The 22,531-nt window shown below is 35.0% G+C and overlaps 2 protein-coding genes and 1 pseudogene across 2 annotated transcripts; 2 read left to right on the top strand and 1 right to left on the bottom strand.

Annotated features, from left to right (window-relative positions):
• LOC115950151 lies at positions 1-1,851 on the top strand. The gene is made up of 2 exons (XM_031067401.1): positions 1-753; positions 973-1,851. The coding sequence occupies exons 1-2, from the start codon at positions 1-3 to the stop codon at positions 1,849-1,851; spliced, it is 1,632 nt and encodes a 543-aa protein (XP_030923261.1).
• Positions 1,852-9,178: 7,327 nt separating this feature from the next.
• On the top strand, positions 9,179-13,624 carry LOC115950150 (L10-interacting MYB domain-containing protein-like). The gene is made up of 4 exons (XM_031067399.1): positions 9,179-9,481; positions 9,834-9,866; positions 12,607-12,957; positions 13,049-13,624. Exons 3-4 carry the CDS (start codon positions 12,607-12,609, stop codon positions 13,622-13,624), a joined length of 927 nt encoding a protein of 308 aa, XP_030923259.1. The 5' UTR covers positions 9,179-9,481; positions 9,834-9,866.
• A 2,580-nt stretch (positions 13,625-16,204) lies between these two features.
• On the bottom strand, positions 16,205-22,515 carry LOC115950149 (annotated as a pseudogene).
• Positions 22,516-22,531: the final 16 nt, after the last annotated feature.

The raw sequence follows: 22,531 nt of genomic DNA, 5'->3' as shown, positions 1-22,531 counted from the left end.
ATGGCGGAGTTAACCCAACAGAATCAAGAATTGACCAGGGAGATTAATTTGAAGAAGCAACGCTATAAGGGGTACGCTGAAGGTCAAGCCCAAAATAAGGAAAATAGGGAAAATGCTGAACTAGGAAGCCAATCAAGGGGTACCACATCTAGAAAGGTGCCACAACTAGAGAGGGAAATGGATCAGATGAGAAAGGTTATGGCAGAGATGAGGGAGAACATGAGAAGGGCAAATCCAGTGGAGGATCTAGTCCACAGAACAGATTCCCCTTTCACGGCTTCCATCAACAGTCACCCTTTACCCCCAAAGTTCAAGATGCCTTTATTGGATTCATACGATGGAGCACGTGACCCATTTGATCACATAGCAACTTTCAAGACTACCATGCACCTTCAAGGAGTCCCGGACGAGATTATGTGTAGAGCCTTCCCTACCACTCTTAAAGGACCGACGCTAGTGTGGTTCAGCAAAATACTCCCGAACACAATGAGTTCATTTGAAGAATTAAGTAAGTTGTTTGTCAATAATTTCATCGGAGGGCAAAGGCACAAACGCTCTTCGTCTAGTCTGTTAACTATAGAACAAGGAGAGAATGAAAGCCTACGCTCCTTCATCACTCGTTTTAATAGGGAAGCCTTAACCGTGGACGAGGTGGATGACAACCTACTCTTGGCAGCCTTCCATAATAGGGTTAATTCTGACTTATTTATCCACAAGCTATATGAGAAGGAGCCTCAATCCATGGCTGAGCTCGTCCATTCGGCCCAGAACTTTATGAATGCAGAAGATGCGATCATAGCCAAGAAGAGGAAAAGAGATGAAAGGATGGAAGCGCACCATGCACGCCACTCGAAACAAGGCCCTCGTCCAAAGAAGGGACGGACGGAAGATAAGAAGGAACGAGATAATAGGAAGACGAGTCCCTCAGGAAGAAGTCAAAACTACACACCCCTAAACGCTCCACTCGATCAGGTGCTCATGCAAATCAAAGATGACCCTTCTTTAAAGTGGCCCGAGAAGATGAAAGGAGATCCCAATAAGCGCAATAAGAATAAATATTGTCACTTCCATAGGGACCATGGGCATGACACGAATGAATGTTATAACCTGAAGCAACAAATCGAGAATTTCATTAGACAAGGAAAGTTGAGGCACTTTGTTGGAAAGGATCATAAAGATGAGAAGTTGAAGGGAAAGATAGAAGAATCATCCCGACCCCCACTAGGAGAGATAAGGGTTATCATAGGAGGGACTTCGACGGGGCAGTCTTCCAAGTCAAAGAAGACATATCTCAAAGTGGTGCAAAACATCCAACTCTCTGGACAATCACCAAGGACGAGATCAATGGACGAGCCGGCTATTTCATTCACCGATGAAGAGGCTGAAAGGATCCATCATCCGCATGACGATGCAATTGTCATTACTCTTCTCATTGCAAATTATACAACCAGGAGAGTGTTAGTAGATAATGGAAGTTTAATAGATATATTGTACTACCCTGCCTTCCAACAGATGAGGCTTGGACGGGATCAACTTCGTCCAGTGTGCTCACCATTGATAGGGTTTAGAGGAATGAAGGTGCAACCCGTAGACACCATTACATTACCTGTAGTGGTGGGATTATACCCGAAGCAGATAACTAAGGAAATCAATTTCCTCGTGGTGGATTGTTCGTCCTCGTACAATGCTATTATTGGAAGACCAACTTTGAACAGTTGGAAGGCGATAACATCTACCTACCATCTATCGGTCAAATTCCCTACGGAGAACGGGATAGGACAAGTACAAAGAGATCAGTTAGCAGCTAGAGAATGTTATTTAGCCATGATAGCTTTGGACGAGCAGGTATAGACAATGAGTATTGAGGAAAGAAGGGTTATTGCAAAATCCACTGAAGTGCTGGAAGATGTTCTATTGCAAGAAAATGATCTCGAGAAATTCACCAGAATTGGAACAAGTATGAAGGAAAAGGCAAGAAAAGACATCATCCAGTTCTTGAGAAAGATTATCCATGTTTTTGCATGGAGTCATGATGACATGCCAGGAATCGACCCAAGTGTAATCACTCATCGATTGAATGTGTATCCCTTTTCTAAGCCTGTTCGTCAGAAGAAGAGGGTGTTTGCCCCTAAGCGAGATAAGGCAATCAAGGAAGAGGTTCAGAAACTAACCACAACACAATTTATTAAGGAAGTCTATTACCCGGATTGGTTTGCCAATGTGGTGATGGTGAAGAAAGCAAATGGCAGGTGGAGAATGTGCGTAGACTTCACTGATTTGAACAAGGCTTGCCCTAAGGATAGTTATCCTTTTCCACGCATTGATCAATTGGTGGATTCTACAGCTGGCCATCAATTGTTGAGCTTCATGGATGCCTTCTCAGGATATAATCAGATAAAGATGGGCGAGGTTGACCAGGAAAAGACCTCCTTTATTACCAGTCAAGGTTTGTTTTGCTATAAAGTGATGCCCTTTGGTCTAAAAAACGCAGGGACAACTTATCAAAGGTTGGTTAATCACATGTTCCGTCCACAGATAGGGCGGAATGTAGAGGTCTATGTCGACGACATGCTTGTGAAGAGCCTAGATGAGGGAAGCCATTTGGACGATCTACAGGAAACCTTTGAAACACTTAGGTGATATAAGATGAAACTGAACCCAAGTAAATGTGCATTCGGAGTATCGTTGGGAAAGTTTCTGGGGTTCATGGTTTCGCAAAGAGGAATTGAAGCGAATCCAAACAAGATCCAAGCCATATTGAATATGGAACCATCGAAGAATATCAAGGAAGTCTAATCCCTCACTAGGCGAGTTGCTTCTTTGAACAGGTTTGTTTCGAAAGCCACAGACAAATGTTTACCCTTCTTTAAAGTCCTCAGGAAGGCATTCGAATGGACGGACGAATGTCAAAAGGCCTTCCAAGATCTGAAGGATTATCTCACTACGGCTCCATTATTAAGTCCGTCCGTGCAAGGAGAGGAACTGTATCTGTACTTAGCGGTGTCTCCACATGCCGTGAGTTCAGCGCTAATCAGGGAGGAAGGAAAGGTGTAAAAACCCGTGTATTACACTAGCCGAGCACTCAAAGGAGCAGAAGGAAGGTACCCATTGATAGAGAAGTTGGCTTTTGCACTAATAACAGCTTCTAGAAAGTTAAGACATTACTTCCAAGCTCATGTCATCAATGTCATGACGGACCATCCGCTCAAGAAGGCAATGAACAAGCTGGAAGCTATAGGACGACTAATTCAATGGGCAGTCGAACTTAGTGAATTTGACATTCGGTACCAACCGAGAAGTGAAGGCCCAAGCCCTGGCAGATTTCATTGCAGAGTTTACTCCAAGTTATGAGGACTTAGGCGGAAGAGAGGATAATAAAAAATGGGCCGTCCATGTAGACGAATCGTCTACACTGCATGCTGGAGGTATAGGAGTTGTTTTGCAGTTACTAGAAGGAGACAAATTAAAGCACAAGGTTCGTTTGCAATACCAAACCACTAATAATGAAGTGGAATATGAAGCCCTTTTAAAGGGATTGGAGTTGGCTAAATCTGTAGAAGCAGACCCAATACTTGTCTTGGGAGACTCTCAGTTGGTCATAGGCCAAGTAAATGGGACATGTGAAGCCAAGGAAGACAGAATGAAGAGATATTTAAAGAAGGTAATACGCCTTGTGAAGAAATTCAAAGAAGCAGATTTCATTCAAATCCCAAGGGAAGAGAATGTGGAAGCAGATACTCTAGCAAAGGAAGCCTCCGTGAATGAAGCAATGGACGAGTTGGATGAAGTACAATACATGCCAAGTATAGACCTCCCAGAAATGTTGTAGATAGAGGGTGATGAAAATTGGATAACCCCAATAGTGTCATACTTGAAGGACGGAAGGCTTCTAGAGGAGAAGGACGAAGCCAGGAAGCTCAGGGTTAAATCAGCCAGGTACATCCTTATGGACGAAGTGTTATACAAAAGAGGTTTTTCCCAGCCTTTCCTAAGGTGTTTAGCTCCGAACGAGGCGAGTTACATATTGAGGGAGGTTCATGAAGGAGCATGTGATAACCATTCAGGGACCAGACAATCCAATTAATATTCTAAAGACAAAATCTGAGCACAAATAATTAGTGGAAGAGGCTTTAGGATGGCCATGCATATGGATATTGGACCAACAGTGGACGGAAAATATATTGAGAATGGTGATTCTATCATTCAATAATATTTCTAATGGATAAATTTTTGGGCAGGCCCATTGTTAGATTATATTAGATTATCTTGTCTCCTTATATCATTCATGAATAACGCATTGTGCTTGCAAAATGCCAAGAGGATTAGAATCAATAACTATGTAATCTAGAAATAGGTTTAAATATGTAGTTTTTTTCTATTTTAAAATTATACACAAAATAAGAATTAATGAATTAGATAGTAAATAACATTCGATTAATACAAAACAAGAATTACTGATTTTTTTTTTTTTTTTGAGAACCAAGAATTAATGAATTAGATGGTAAATAACATTCAATTAATATGAAATCTGGTATGTTAATAACAAAAATAACATATAATTTAATGGTAAGATTTTTAAATATTATATATAATACGTAGTGGTACACAACGTTGAAATTGCAAAAATTTTGGATTTAAGAAAATGGTGTGGCAATTGAATGTTCAGTCTAGAGTAGCTTTCTTTTCTTGGACTGCCGCTTTAGGTAAGATTTTAACTACATATAATCTTTGAAATAGGCATATTGTAGTCTTAAATTGATGCTATATGTGCAAAATGTGTGGGGAATTGGTGGATCATCTTCTTCTTTATTGTCCTATAACATATGAGTTGTGGTCTATGGTATGTTGTTTGGTTAGTATCCATTGGGTTATGAGGAATAAAATTTTTGAGTTGTTAGCTTTATGGCAAGGAAAGTTTGGTAGAAATAGAAATATAGATTTCTGAAGGTTTGTGCACCATTGTTTGTTTTGGTGTTTATGACGGGAATGGAATGCTAAATGATTCAAGGATTGTGAATGGTCTATCCTCGATTTAAAGTCATTTTTCTTCCATACACTCCTTGAATGGAGCTTGGTCTTGCCATCATGTCCTTGTTTGTCCTTCCCTATTCTAGTTGATCATTGTAATCTAAGTTCTTAATCATTGCCGGTACATGTCCAGTGTACTTAGGTTGGCTAATCTATATATATCTAAAAGCTGAAGCGTTATATTTGTTGTTGTTACACTCTAGTTAAGCCACATCAGTAGCCATGTCATTATTATTTTTTCCCCAATTTTTTATATTATTTTTTATCATTTAAAGTGAATTAAAAACTCTATTATATTACAATCAAAATATCATATTTATCTTATTTTTAACTATTCTTATTTATTATTAAATTTTCAATTCCATTTTAACTTTTCATATTCTTACTACTCTCTACCTTAACTTTCTTCAACCTTTCCCATTCCATTTTAACTTTTCATATCCCCACTACTCTCTAACTTAATATCATTATTTTTCTATCCCTTTATTTTTTACTCTTCTTATTATTATCCTCATACTATAAATTTGTCATTCTCTCTCTCATTCCATACATAATTTTCTATTTTTTCACACACAAAAGGTTCTCTCTCTCTCTCTCTCTCTCTCTCTCTCTCTCTCTCTATATATATATATATATATATTCAGTTTTTGGTTTTTTTTTTCTTTCATCTCTACTTTAGGTTGATGAACTATTGTATTCTTTGAGTTGATACAATTTAGTTTTGTGTATAAAATGTTATCCTATTGCATTATAAAAATAATATATAAAATAATGTTATTTTATTACATAGCATAACTAAAATAATTTGGTGTTTATCACTATACATTTCATTTTTACTGTTTTTTCTTCTCATTCTATTTTATTTAACATTTAAATTCAACAAAATCCTCCATATCATTAAATTATTTATATTTTGTCTCATTATTAAAATAATAAAAAATTTAACATATAATATTTTATTTCAATTCAATAAATAAAAATTGTTCTCATTTGTGTTGAATCCAATACATTGAAACATTGGACCTAAATCCAAACCCAACTTAGCAAATAAAAAAATGCAACAAATAAGCTCATTCAAACCAATGTTAGATATGCATTTTTGGTTCAATATGTCAAAGAAAATGATAAGATGAGGCACTGACACCCAATGATCCAATCCAAAACCCCAAATCAGTGTTTATTGTTACACCAAATTGTTGGATAATATATAGTTCTGCAAAGGCAATAAAAGAAAGTTTACAACAAATCAACAATTCTAGCTACCATGAACTCTGTAGTTTAAGATCTGATAAATCACAGGGACTAGGGTGAGTACCACGGTATTTATAGGTTGCAAATAAAAGTGTCGAATTCATGAATTATTATGAATTTATAATCTATATATATCTAAAAGCTGAATCGTATCATTTATTATTGTTACGCTCTAGTTAAGTCATATCAGTAGCCATGTCATTATCATTTTTTCCCAATTTTTTATATGATTTTTTATCATTTAAAGTGAATTAAAAACTCTATTATATTAAAATCAAAATATCATATTTATCTTATTTTTAACTGTAAGGACTCAATTTGTAACGATCCCAAATTGATATTGGGTTCGCACGTTAAAGGCCCAAACAATAAAATTTGTAGAGAGTTGGCTGAAAGGCTAAGCCTGGGTCACCGGACAGTGGTTGGTCATGGCGTTCATGGTAATCGCACAAGGGTGAACCGCGCTTGTCCAAGAAGTCTTTCTCCTCGGCACGGACTAGGAGGCTCTGGTTCTTGGCCTTTTTCCCCCAGCCCCCTTTTTCTGGATTGCTTACTTCTCTTTTTATACTAGCCTTTACCCTCCCTCCAACATCCACGTGTAGGTTCAGCTTTCTAGGGTTGATACTTGTCCTATCAGCCCATACCCAAAGTGGTTGGGGGTGGTTGTAAAAGCTGAAAAGCATTGCTCTGTCAGGTGTAGAGTATTTAATTGCAGTAATGGCAGTCTTTCCCTTGTCCTTTGTTGTCATACTGTTCAAGGGTCCTTTCTCCATTAATGCAGAGGTGTTTAGCTTTTCCATGAACTGTTCCTATACCGTACTTGCCTTTTCTTCCAGGGATGCTGAGGACAGCATCGTCCTCGGCTTTATCTCTAGGCCATTTGGACTTTCGTTGCATGTCCTCGACAATATCTTTCCTCGACTTGGGCCTTGGGCCCTAATGTAAAGTGGACCGGGGTCACAAATTCTCTGACCCCACATTAACTATTCTTATTTATTATTAAATTTTCAATTCCATTTTAACTTTTCATATCTCCACTACTCTCTAACTTAATATCATTATTTTTCTATCCTTTTATCTTCCTTTATTTTTTTTTTTCTCTTCTTATTCTTATCCTCATACTATAAATTTGTCATTCTCTCTCTCATTCCATACATAATTTTCTATTTTTTCACACACAAAAGGTTCTCTCTCTCTCTCTCTCTCTCTCTCTCTCTCTCTCTCTCTCTCTCTCTCTCTCTCTCTCTATATATATATATATATATATATATATTTTTTTTTTTTTTCAGTTTTTGGTTTTTTTTTTCTTGCATCTCTGCTTTAGGTTGATGAACTATTGTATTCTTTGAGTTGATACGGTTTAGTTTCGTATATAAAATGTTATCCTATTGCATTATAAAAATAGTATATAAAAAATTATTATTTTATTGCAGAGCATAACTAAAATAATTTGGTGTTTATCACTATACATTTCATTTTTACTATTTTTTCTTCTCATCCTATTTTATTTAACATTTAAATTCAGCAACATCCTCCATATCTTTAAATTATTTATATTTTGTCTCATTTAAAAAAAAATTAAACATATAATATTTTATTTAAATTCACAAAATAAAAATTGTTCTTATTTGTGTTGAATCCAATACATTGAAACATTTAACCTAAATCCAAACCCAATTTAAAAAATAAAAAATGCAACAAATAAGCCTATTCAAACCGATGTTAGATATGCATCTTTGGTTCAATATGTCAAAGAAAATGATAAGATGAGGCACTGACACCCAATGATCCAATCCAAAACCCCAAATCAATGTTTATTTTTACAACAAATCGTTGGATAATATATAGTTCTGCAAAGGCACTAAAAGAAAGTTTATAACAAATCAACAAGTCTAGCCACCATGAACTCTGTAGTTTAAGATCTAATAAACCACAGGGACCAGGGTGAGTACCACGATATTTATAGGTTGCAAATAAAAGTGTCAAATTCATGAATTATTATAAATATATAATTTGTTATTTTGTTTGTCTATCATTTATTGGAGGGCTATTCCAGCCTTTAGGCCCATGCAAGGTATCACTACAATGAAATGGGCTAATGGCAAAATTTGATGGCCCAAAAGTCATTACAAAAAAAAAAAAGTTATTCTAACTGCTAATTTTATTAACCAAGTAAAAGTAATTTAATGTGACAGTAAATATAATTTGTGTTACATCAACAATAGGAACAAGGTGGACCGAATTAGAACGAATGGACTGCATAGGACCAAAGTGGACAAAATGAACCAAACAGGACCAAATTAGACCGAATAAGACCAAGGTGGACATACTAGACCGAAGTGGACCTAATAGGAGTAATGTGGACTGAATAGGCGTAGGACCGAAGTGAACAAAATGGACCGAATAGTAAAGTGGACAAAAAGGACCGAATCAGACCAAAGTGGACAAAATGGACCGAATAAGACCAATGTGGACTGAATAGAGCCAATGTGAACTGAGTGGACCGAATTAGACTGAAGTGGACAAAATAGGACCAATGTGGACGCATGGGGCCAATGTATAATAAATAGATCGAATTAGACCGAAGTGGACTGAATAACACTGAATGGGCCGAATTGGACTAAATAGAACTTCAGTGTACAGAACGGTCTAAATAGGACCGAATGGACCGAATAAGACTAAATTAGATAGAATGGACCGAACAGAACCAATTTAGACTGAGTAGGACCGAGGTGGACATAGAGCCCGTTTGGTTCCACTTTTTCAGCCCAAAACGGGCGTTTTCAAAAAAGCTGGGCCCAAATGTGCGTTTGGTAACTTCAAAACGCAACTTTTATAAAAAAGTTGCGTTTTGAACTTTTAGAGCCCGTTTGGTTCCACTTTTTCAGCCCAAAACGGGCGTTTTCAAAAAAGCTGGGCCCAAATGTGCGTTTGGTAACTTCAAAACGCAACTTTTATAAAAAAGTTGCGTTTTGAACTTTTAGAAAAGCTGAAGGGAAAACGCGCAACGGAAATGGAGCCTGACCAGTCCATAAATCAAAACGCGCACAGCGCGTTTTGTTATATTACCGTTACAAACAGGGAAAGACCGAAATACCCACACATCTCTCATCTCTGTGCGCGCTGTGCCCCTCATCTCTCATCTCTGCTCTCCCTTCGCATTTGACGCCTCCATCTGTTCTCTCTGCCGTGCTCTGCCTTCGTAAGTCTCATCTCTGTCTTTTTTCTTTTCCTTTTCTTCTTCCGCTTCGTCTTCCTCTTCTTCTTCTTTCTTTCTTTCTTTCTGGTTCTTCCTCTCCGTAAGTCTTTCTGTAGTTTTGGATTGTGGTTTTTTTTATGGGTAATGCTTTTTCTGTGTGTGGGTTTTGATTGATTTGTCATGGGTATGGGTTGTTTTGATTTGGACCGAACCGGGGTTGATTCTCATGGGTCTGATTTGGGTTTTTTTGGTTTTGATTTCTCTGTTCTTTGGTTGATTTCAATCGGATCTGGGTTTGATTTCTCTGTTCTTTGGTTGATTTCTCACTTTTGGTGTGTGGGTTTTGATTTCTCAGGTACCAAAAACACTGATCTGCTACCAAAAACAGGTACCAACACTGATCTGAATTTTTTTTTTTTTTACCGAGTGTGTGGGTTTTGTTTTGTTATTTGTTTTTGCTGATTGGAATATATAATGAAGTGTTAGTTTGATGAATATATAATGGGTATTGTGGTCGGATCTTGCTGATTGGAATATATACATGTTCTCATGAAGTGTTTTTGTATGGTCAGTGCTAGCATCAAAGAACTGAAAGTGATTTAATCAGATAGTTTAACCTTTGGACTCTGAAGTTGGAGTGACATTGAGATGGAAAGGCATTTTCAGTAGGATAGTTTTTTTTTTTTTTTTTGCCCTAGTTAAAAATGTTTAGAGCTCTTTTTCCCTGTTGGGTTCAAAGGTAGCTTTGCTGCATCTTCTGGTCATCCTCCAACTCCACCAAGAAACTTTTGATGATAACTCTCAATGGAAGTTGCATAGTTGTAGTTTTTCTAATGGGATGATCTTAACCATTGAGTAGATGTGATGTTTTTCTGATTCTTTATTTTTATTTTTATTTTTTTTGGGAATGCATTCCGTTAATGATTGGCTAGAATATACTTTGGGGTTAATCAGTCTTCGTCTAAAATAATCTTAGATTGATGAATTTAGACATTCAACCTCGATAATACTACTAGATAATATACATGTTCTTCCTATATTCTCAAAGTAATCTGGGATTAACCTATAGCTCAAAGAACCTTTTTTTTTTTTTTTTTTTAAATGTAATAACCTGGATGTGTGACTTTCTGTGATTCACATTTATTTACTTGTCTGTTTATCTCTTTATAAACGTCATATGCGTGTTCTCCATTTGCATTATTCTATGTGTTATTAGCCTGCAGTCCCCGTAGTAGCAGCAACCTTGTCTGCCTCAGACACATGAAACCATCAGTGAACCTATTAATCCCATGAATACCTACCTACCCCCTGCTTTCCCGAGTCCGTATATGAATTGCTTTTGTAACAAATCATATTACTTTTAATGCTAAAATTTAAGATTTAGCCTGGTGTTTGATGATTTGCTCTTCTCTTTGGTGATTGATTAATTGAGATTGGTTCAATCAGTTGTATATATTGAACCATTTGTACTTTGTATTGATTAAGCAAGCATTTCTTCTAGAATTCTCTTTCTTTCTTTCACTCTCAGTTCTTCTTTTCTTGTTGATCTCTGTAAATCTGATTCACTTGATTCACTTGCAAGCTCAAGCTATGCTTAGTTTTTCTTCAGACAAGAATGTTAAAATTTAAAGAGTAGAATGTAAGACAAGAATGTTAAAATTTAAAGAGTAGAATGTAATTTGTGAAACTATGAAGTTTATTTGCAGCTAATTTTTCCTATATTTTTCAATTTGTTATAAAATAAAATAGAATTCAGTTTATGCTCTCAATTCAAAAGAAATGAAGGAAACCCCTTTGGAGCTGAAATTTATTGACCAAGTGTTTTATGATGAGTGTATTTTCATGTTAGAGCACGTCAAATTGGCTGCTTGAACAATGTATTTAGTTCTCAAAAAAAAAGCCAATTAAGTCTTTTTGTATCTTTTGCCAATTATTTAATTTCTTTTATATTTATAGTAGATTTCTTGTACTAGGTGTCATGAAATGAAAAGAACCATAATAGAATTTCACGGCATTAGAACACATTTTTATAGTAACAATACAAAACTATCACCCCAATTCACAAACACCAAATAATACACAAGGAGGTCATTCCCTTAAGGAATAGTGACAGTAGGTTAGGAACATAGTTCCCAGGTACTGTGATCTAACATTTTTTCATGTCTAACGTCAAGCAATCATGTATCATAAGAGAAAGTGTCTTTATGTATTAGATATATTATACGTGTATTTTCTCTCATAATGTGTGTCCCACATAACTGTGGGGCTAACACAACGTGATTGGAATGACACATATATCTAATCTAATATATAAGATAATTATTGGTATTATAAGAGATATCTAATATATACGCATCTTTCTCCCCAAAGTGAAATGTTTTTACCATCCCTAACTTCATGAATTAAACAAAAGCTCAAAAAATTTCCCCCCTTAGCAGCAGGAGCAATCTAAAGGCTCAAGTCCGAGGAAAAGGCTTCATATTTTTTTGAATCTGTAAAATTTAATTTAAACCATAAAATAGATTTTATCAGTTACCGGATCCTCATTTATTCCACTTCTTAAAGCTATGCCAACTGCTTTTAGGAGTTTTTATTTGATCATACTCATTTTCTTATAATCTGATATGTTTATGGACACGTATATATAATTATAACAAGGCTTTGTACCCTTTGGAAGTCTGGTTGCAGGTGTTAAAATTAAAAGCAGTATAATATATATATATATATATATATATATATTATTTGGTAGAAATGAAAACTTGTTCGAATGAGGACTAGAACATTGGTCATGATTTAGTTTTAGGATTGTTATATTTGTATTGGGATTTAAATGGAATTAATATCTTGAATTTAGAATCAACCTTCACCTTATAAGTAGTATTTAGATGCTGGATCATCTTTGTCATTTACATAATCTTAAAGCCCTTATAATGACCTTTATTCTTTGTTTGCATGTTAAAGTAGACTTGAAATGGATTGTTAAAGTAGACTTGTCATTGTGATATGTTTGATGTTCATGACCTCTGTCATTGTTAAAGTAGACTTGTCATTGTACCTATTTGTTTTGATCTTAATAAAAAATTTATAGTTTTGCTAATATGCTTCAACCTCATTGGTGAACTTTATAGATGGGTAAAAACACAACTTCCAACCCCGAGGCAAAAAAGGCTAGAGCATTATGGGACAATAATTCAAGCTGGACCACTACTTTTTGTAATCTTTGTGTGGAACAGATTCAACTTGGGAATAGGAATAAAGGTGCTGCCTTTAGTACCCTAGGTTGGACCAATATAGTGACCAAATTTTGTGATGAAACCGGTCAAAATTATGATAGGGAGCAATTAAAAAGTAGGTGGGATGTGTTAAAAGGTGATTGGAGATTGTGGGAAAAATTGAGGATGCATGACACAGGTTTAGGTTGGGATACAGCGAAGGGAACAATTCTTGCTCCTGATGATTGGTGGGACCGAAAGTTGAAGGTGAGTTGAATATTTTATTAATATGTAGTTAGTTGGAAATAGTTTTTTTATATTGTTGTTATCTGAGTGAAAGCACTTTTACATTTTGTAGGAATTACCCAAAGCTAAAAAATTTCGAGAGAAAGGTCTACAGAATCCAGAACAACTTGATATAATGTTTAGGGATGTTGCAGCAACTGGAGAAGCTGCATGGACCCCTTCTTCAAATACACTCCCTCCAACAATGCCACAAGAGGGTGCTAGTGATTCGGATGGTAGCTCCGAATTTAAGGATAATCAATGTGACATGAGTTTAGACATTGATAGTTTGCAACAAGGACATACTAGTCAATCACGTAGTTCAGGACTTAAGCGAACTAGTGAATCAATACCCTCACAGAAGAAAAAGAAGAAGATAGGAGGAGCTGCAATGTTGGACAATCGTATTAGTGAATTCATAACTGTATGTAAGAATAAGTCTGAAGGTACTTCTCGAGAGTCACCAAGTTCAGTTGATAATGTCATGGCGATTGTGAGAGCACTTCCTGGAGTGGATAGTAGGTTTGTGGTTCAAGCTTCCTTAGTGTTACTAAAAAAGATACATAGGGATATGTTTCTAACTTTCAAGGAGCCAGAGTTACAGTTGGCGTACCTACAAGAATTGATTTCTTTGAAGCAAAAGAAGTGACCAACCTTATGTGATACTCTATATTAGCTTAGGACTAATATTAGCTTATGACTAATATTAGCTTTATGTTGTATTAACTATGTTGTATCAACTTTAAACAATGTTATGTGATATTTAGTATTAGCTTTGGATTAATATATGTGTAATGTAAACACATTTCGACTAATATTAGCTTTTTGTTGTATTAACTTTAAACTAAGTTATGTAATATGGATTTATTAGCTTTGGATTAATATATGTTGATTACTTTGTTGATTACTTTGTTAATATATGTTGATTACAAAGTTATGTAATACTTTGTTGATTACTATGTTGATTTATATTAAGTATTAGCAATGATTGATTATTTGTTACTTTGTTGTGTAGCCTAAACCAATATGGATGATTATAATGGTACTTATGAGAGTGGCAATTTTATGGAACTATTAATGGATGGGGATTACAGAAATTATTGTGATTATCATGATGCTAGTGATTATAATAATGCTGACAATACTCAAAAAGCCACTTTTAACAGGTTTTACCAAACACTCAGCTTTTTCATTATGCACTTTTTAACAGTTTTTACCAAACACTCAGCTTTTTGAAACTCCACTTTTTCATTATGCACTTTTACAAAACTCCACTTTTTCATTATGCACTTTTTCAAAAAGCTGAACCAAACTCACCCATAATGGACCGAATAGGAGTAATGTGGACTTCTAAGACTAAGGGGAACAAAATGGACCGAAATGGACCAAATTGGACTGAATGGACCGAATAAGACTGAAGTGGATCAAAGTGGACAGAATGGACTGAATAGGACTAATGTGGACCGAATAAAGCCAATGTTGACTGAGTGGACCGAATTAGGCCGAAGTGGAAAAAATAGGACCAAGGTGGACCAAATAAATCCAATTTGGACAGAATGGACCGAATTAGACCGAAGTGAACTGAATAAGACGGAATGGGCCGAATTGGACCAAATAGAACTTTAGTGAACAGAATGGACTAAATAGGACTGAATGGAATAGGAACAGGACCAACTTGGATCTAATAGGAACGAGGTGAACATATTGGACTAAGGTGGACCGAATTAAACTTTTGAATATTTATCATTTTTATTGCATTTTTAGGTTCATATTTCTAATTTCTAATGTCTGTTTTAGTTAATTTTTTTAAACTCAAAGCTAAAGATTTTAGCCCAAATATAATAAATTTCATACTTTTCAACACAAAAATGAAGATTTTTTTTTTTTTTTTTTGAGCTAAACTTGAAAAGAAACCTACAAAAAAAATCAAATTAAGACCCAATTAGTCTAAAATGTACTAAAAGGGGACTGAAACTGACCGAGTGGACCAAATTGGACCGAAGTAAACCTAATTCGACTGAATAGAAATTTTTTAATTTTTAGGAAGAACAAATTATCTTCAAAAAAATTTAGAGAAAAAATTATACATTATATTACAATATAAAATAATTTAATAAAAGTTCTTACGTTATTTTTTTTTTAAAAAAAATTCATTGAGAGTCCAAATTGTGCAGAATGCTTTAAAGTGAATTTGTTTTACAACGGATTGTTGGAAGGTTCTTATGCCATTAAGAAAAGAGTGAAAAACATAGCTTGTGAATTGATAAGGGTGTCCTTGTTATGGCTTTTTCGAACTCGAAAATCATTTTCCTTCATGTTACATATAAGAACATACTGGCAAATGGCAAATCACCCAAATTATCATGTTGTTAGAACAGTGCTTTCAAGTTTCAAGGTTACCTTATATCATGAAGCCTATCCAACTGATAGAAGCTTACTATCAAATTACCCAGATTATCGCATTATTAGAACAGCGTTTCCGAGGTTACCAACTTACCATATTTCATTTAGGATTCATGTCCCAGAATTCACAACTGCAGATTTTAACATATTTTATCTCATATCCTTAACTAATACAACAACTACAAAACCTTACTCCCAAAACTATAAGTTACGTCATTTATTAATGCAGAATGAAAAAAATATATATATATATATATAATATATATATATATAGATATATATTCTTGTCAGAAAAGTCTTGCCAGCCTAAATCTATAGAAGTTTGAACCATTTTATATAACAAGCAAACGCATGAGGAGCTTGGCTCCGATTAAACTATACTACAACCAGTGCCCTTCTTGGCTACATGAAATTAGATACAATGTTAAAACACTTTTCTGCTTCCAAATTTACAGCATTTGATACATATTACAATCACAGTTGAGTAACTTGAGTTCAATTAACCCATATCAGTTCTTTTCTAAGCATGTCCACTTCAAAGCACAAAGAAGGCTTATACATAATACACTGACAATGTTAAAACACTTTTCTGCTTTCAAATTTACAGCATTTGATACATATTAAAATCACAGTTGAGTTCAATTAACCCATATCAGTTCTTTTCTACGCATGTCCACTTCAAAGCACAAAGAAGGCTTATACATAATACACTGACAATTTTTTAGACACATTTGAAAGGCATCCAATAAATATTTACATGACAAAGCTCATATCCAAACTTAAAATTTAAATCCTATTTATCAACTTTAAACAGAAGAAAATGATGTACAAGCACTAAAAATTACCTTGATTACAAATTTCCTCTCAATAAAATGGCTATTAATATATACAACTTCTCAATGGTGGGAAGCTGATTGAAAATTTTCAGCAACTTGGATCATTTCTACATATCTTTATAACAACATTACTGAAAGGCACCTCTGGTGGCTGAGGCATGACCCTGGTTGTGATAACCTCACTGAGATTCTGAGCTTGTAGCCTCTTCCACTGTAAGACTAAGCAGGCTCACGAGGACGGGTAGCCCAAAGCGAGCTCAAAGCTCGAAGGCGTTGGAAGTACTCTCCCAAGGCAAGAAGACCTCGAGCTGCCTGCCGCACAGTGAGGATGCAATACATCTGCTGCAAGGCTTCCAGCCGAAGATGGTCAGCCTGTTCCAACAAAAATCTCATTTAGCCAGTGAACTAGGTACAACTTCCTATTATGCATATAATCTGAAATTACATTCTGAAATAAACAAAAATGTTTCTACAAAGATTTGCTTCTTCGTGATGAATCCTATGGCCGCATCATATAGTGCAGAGATGTTTCAAAATGCACTAAAAATTTTAACGTTGACCACTGTATTGCTAGAGCTTAGTATCAGTCATCTGGCCTATTAAATTAAGAAGAAAATAATACCAAAAAAAATAAAAAAAACAAATAAAAGCAAAACCCAAAAGGAGTCTTTGCCAACATAATTGCCTCAGAATCTATTTACAAAAAATCCAAAGTGCCTGTTCTTTTACATGGCCAAATGAAAAGTGCAGTCAGTAGACGATTTGAACCTTTTTTTTTGTAAACAAGACCTGCCCAACACGCACCCTTTGGACTCATGGTGACCAGAGAAAACTTTGGATAATGCAGTCTTGGTTTATATATGTTGACAAGGAACAACTTCATGGGACTTTTAATATATTTCAGGGAGGGCAAGAGCAAGATGCAGAAAGAAAGTAATACAAATATCAGTTGCACGCATTGAGGGTCAGAATTTGGAGTAAAACCATTTAGTGTCCTTGAGAAAATGCAATGCCTACCTGGTTTACAAAGCCCACCAATGATTCCAACTTATCCATCGCAGAAGCCACGTGCGGGAGGTAACTATCTTCAACCAGTCGTCCAGCTGCTACAGTCTCAGCCAGAGTTTGCTGGAGTTTCTCCATACCCTGCGTAAGAGCATCCTCTGCTTGCTGACATGATTGTTGAAGATTATAAACCTCCATTAGCTGTTGTTCTGTCATGGGGTCAAGTTGAGGTAGAAGCACCTGTAATCAACATGGATTAGTAGCACATTATTTTTATCTTTCAGAATTTACAGAATAATTTCATTAAAAAGAATACAAAAATAAATGAAAAGCCCAAATTTGAGCACAATAGCTACCACCCCCCCCCCCCTTTAAAGAGAGAGAGAGAGAGAGAGAGAGAGTGCGTATGTGTGAGTGTGATACCCCAAATTGTGCAGATTTGATTAGATTGGATGTTTGTATGTTGTGTGAGTGTGTGCTGAGTCTCACATTGGGTGTTTACTATGGGGACATTGGGTTTGTATGTGATTACTAGGAACCTCAATTGCAACTTGACCAGTTCTTTTGGGTGTAAGCGCAAATGTGGCTAGCACTTTCCTTAAGTCATTACAAATGTTTTTAGAGAAAACCCTAGTAACGCCATGTGACTTGGGGTTGTTACAGAGAGAGTAAATCTCTAGATGATGACCCCATTACAAAATTCTGTCTCATATGGATGAGAAGCCAAATTTGAGCAAAAAAGGAGGTTCCTTTTACCAAGTTTTGAGTGCTTGAGCACCAAACACTGATTTGTTGGCACTATTATGCCTAGGCAAACCTAAATCGGATTAATCACAGGATAAATTTCTTTATGTCTGCAAATAGGTGGCAATGATCCTCTGTCCTTTCAACCCCAAGTACAGGACCCTAAGTACAGGATGAAGGCGGGACTAAAATCATGTTGCCCTTACAATGTCAAGAGACTTAAGTGTTAGAGAGAGAGAGAGAGACCCTAAATAGGACTAATCGCATAGGAGAAGATTCCTTTATCTTTTCAAATAGTAATATTAGGTTTGTACTTGTGTTAGGGGTTGGCGTGTGCAGGGTGTGTGCATGTGTTGTATACAAATATATGCTTTTTGCTGTTCATAAAGATGTCAAGCATTTCCTTTTACTTCATTGATTTATCTATGAATGGAAACTATGCAGGAGAGACTTCTAATTATTAGAATTCATCCAACCTTAACTAAAAACCCAAATTATAGAGTTAACATGTATGATTCCCACATATTAATTCAAAATGAACCACACATCACCTTAAGAAGGTCTGACGGGCGAAACCCTCCAATCCACGAGAAAAAGCGCTCAGCTGATGTCTTCCACATGCCAGACATCACATAGAAGACGTCAGCGCTTGCTGCAGATCCTTTCATACGGAAAAATTTAGTGTAATGTTCCAAGCCATTCTCTACTAGCATTCGCAGCTCTACACCACTTATATGAGCATTCAAAGCAGTTCTCAAGTCCCCAATCTGTTTATTTTGTTCTTCCATCCAGTGTCCATACTCCATCTCAAATGCTGTAATCCCTGTAGAATCCTTAGTGTGGGCTAATTTTAGAATACAATATCATAAGAGAACAAAGAAGGAGGCCAAGGACATGATACAAGAAGAAAAATGTACCTAAGGGAAATAAAACCACAAGTTATACTCAGCATGTCTGACAATTATACATGAGGCTAACTAGCTCATAAAAAATTCAATTGTGGTGTTACAACACTTCAACCTTCTGAAAGTTTTGTTTATGCTTAGGGTGAAGACATCTCTTTTTGATGGTGCATTAAGATGCATTGAGCATACATATAGGCATTTTTAGTAACAACTTATACTTCTAATCACTAATTTAATCTTCTTGGGCTGTTGAAATACAGTAGCAGAGAAAACATTCTAAGAACATAAACTTTTAATTTTAGAATTTAGTAATTGGGAATAACTAATATAGTTGTCCTTGTGCCAAAGAAGCTTATGAAGAATTCAAGGGATTAAGATTCAAATAGAAAACTGCAAGTATATCCATGAAACAACCAATAAAATGACAGAGATGTAGGTATAGTTGCTGCCTGAAACTTTAATACTGTACACTATTTTGCTTTTGTGCCCACAAAAGTGAAATGCAGCACCATTATCTTTGCAAGTTTCCAAAAGGAATAAAGGATAATTGGAAATACATGAAACAACTATTTTGACATGGCACTATATCAAAGTCTTTGGATATTTTTTCCATGTCCACATAATTTTTTGGACATTTTGTTTTAGACCATGTTTATAGTGTGAACTCCTTGTTTGGAGGTACCAAGGGAGTTGGAATGGAAAAGAAAAGAGCATGGCCAGGGAGAGCAAAGGGATTTTGTGTGTGTGTTGGGCATAGTCAAGAAAGGAGGGGGGAAAAGGAGAGGAGTGCGTTTCTACCTTATTTGGTTTGTGGAAAGATGAGAAGGGAAAGGATATTCTATATCTATTTTTTGCTTATATGCCCTTAAATAAGAAATATGGTGGAATGTAGGAACTTCTTCCTTTCCCTCATTTTCTGAAAAATTTGGGCTGGATACAAAAATGTGGGCCTAAACAAAAATTGCGTCCCCCCAAAGCATCTTTGTTTCTTTCCCCATTTTTCTTTTTTGATAAGTTACACCAAACGAAACTGTAAATGAAATAGCCATTCCTTATTCTTAAGATTCCTCTATTCCCTAACTAGAATCAATAGACCTGATGTAGGAGGAAAAATAAGAGCAAGTCCTACTTATTTTGGAGAAATAAAGAACTTCAATATATTTTAATAACATCCCATGGAAGACAGCACATTTTGTTCTACTGCTTAGGTACATTTTAACATCATGATTGCCTATTTTAACATCATGATTGCCTAGTTGGTGTAAATTCACTTCCTGCTTTGAAGCATTCATCTGCCCCCAAATCAGTTCTTTTTCTCCATAAGATCATTTCTTATTTACATACTCTAAAGAGAGATGGGGAGGGGGAGGGGGGCTAAAAATCAAGTTTAACTAAGATAATGTGCTTTTGACAACCATGAAGCACATAATATTAATATTATGTAAGCTAAGATAAGTTTACTTGATAGCTTATTGCATGAAGCACATAATATTAATATTTGGAGTTGAAACTTTTATCTGGTCTCTTTCACTGGGAACTTAAGATCATAAAGCACTTCAGCATTTCATAGTATGTAAGCTAAATGAGTCAGCTACCAGCCACCCACTGTATCTTAGAGCAATGCAATATTAACAAGACTCAGTAACATTTGAGAACGAGGATATTAGATTCAAAGATAATTTCTGACAGCATATTGACAAACAAACCTGAGTTTACAGTTCCAGGGAACCCCAGATGACTAGCATCTAACCCACCAGCCATATACAAGCCCTGCAAAAAAATATCAACTGCTTCAGTTATCAAAGAGGAGGAAAAAGTTGTACTGATCGATCAAAACATGTTAATGCCTCAAAGATTCCACATAAAAGCTAATGTTTTTTCATACCTGATGCGGGGCACGCTCAAGCTCTTGCTCTCATTGAATCAGCTTCAAACGACTAGTTTCCAACTGCTGAACATAGGCCTGTAAAGGAATTTTTTTTCTAAATAACAATAAATATTACAAAATTTAGTTAATTGTCACGTTTTAAAACAATTTTGAAAACTAGCATCTCGAGTGTCTAAAACTTGAGTTCCAAGATAAAACTCGAGTTTTTAAGTCTCGATTTGTAAGTGGATTAAGTTGAAGTGGGGAAAAAATCAGGCTGAAAATCGAGTTTTACAAACTCGATTTCCATAAATTGAGAAAAACGCCGCTATAGGTCTTTAAAACGTCACTATAGGGATTAAAAACGCCACTATAGGACCACCTACTCTGCGTATAAAAAATTTTGCATAAAAACGCCGCTATAGGGATTTAAAACGTCACTGTAAGGCTTAAAAACGCCACTATAGATGAAATTTTTTTCATAGAAATCGAGTTTTAAAAACTCGAGATCTATGTAAGAGATGTTAGTTTTCTTAATTGTTTGAAAACGTGCCTAACTTACTATTTTGAATGGTTGAAGGAATCTGATATGCACAATACCTCGCCTGTAAAGCAAAACCCAAATCTTTTTGTTTAATTTTCTTTGATTCTCTTCTACCTTATCTTAAATCTTGTTATATACAGATGCCAATATTTGGAAAGTTTAATACCGCTTCCATAGGTTTTTTTTTTTTTTTTTTTGGAGATAGTAGCGTCGCTCTTTATCAATCCAGAAAACCAGTTCAGCTAACTGAGCCGCTTCTATAGTTAATGTAAAAAGCTGTAAAAAAAAGATTTTGTTATTTTTTTCTTTTTTTATAAAAAAATTCCTGAAAATAGTTCATAAATTTTTTTTTTTAGTTATTTTGGTTAATCATAACGAGGGATAATATATATATATATATATACACACACACAGCATTCGCACGTGCTAATGCTCTTTTATTTTTCAATAATATGTATCTATTATAATTTAGAAATATTTTTATTTTCAAACAAATAAAAGTAATAAATTTTAGAAATAAGCAATAAAGGAAAAAAATCCCAAATTCTAAAAATTTTCTTTTTAAATTCAAAATAAAATTTGTTATTTGATATTTATGACCCTATTTCTAAATATAGTTATCCTTCGTTAATAAGAATTTTTTTGAACAGTATAAAAGTCTAGTTGAAAGATGAGAATTTTATATATATATATATAAATATATATATATATATATACACACACATAGAGGAAATAATGTTTGGTTAATCATAAATATTTTTGTGTTCAATAATGTTTACATTTTTAGGATATTTTTATATGTGAGAGTTGATAAAAAGTTTTAAAATCTAAAACTTAAGAACTTTTAAAAAAATAATAAATTATTCTTTTGACCAGTTTGTATTTTTAAATTTAAAATTATTTAACTAAAAGATATGAGTATTTTAGAGAGTTAAGAATTTGTATGAAAGTATTTTAGTATGCAAAATGTTGAAAAATGTTTATCCTTTAATTTTTTTTTTTAAAAGAAAAAAAAATCCTCTAAAATGGTTTGGCAATTCATGAGTCATGCTGGGTGAATAATAAAATCATGCACGGCACGTGTCACAGGATTTATTAAATATAAGTCATTTTAACAAAAGTACATGCGGATGCGGATGGTTTATAGATTGTTAGAATGTAGTCAAAACTCAAAATAACTAAAACACTAGTTTATCATTGACACGCTAAAAATACCCCCAACATCAAAGTTGCCATACTTATAAATTTTTAA

The sequence above is a fragment of the Quercus lobata genome, chromosome 6 (assembly GCF_001633185.2).
Source record: "Quercus lobata isolate SW786 chromosome 6, ValleyOak3.0 Primary Assembly, whole genome shotgun sequence".
In the NCBI taxonomy this organism is placed as follows: domain Eukaryota; kingdom Viridiplantae; phylum Streptophyta; class Magnoliopsida; order Fagales; family Fagaceae; genus Quercus; species Quercus lobata.
The sequence above is the reverse complement of the archived record's forward strand: the minus strand, read 5'-3'. Positions and strand labels throughout refer to the sequence as shown.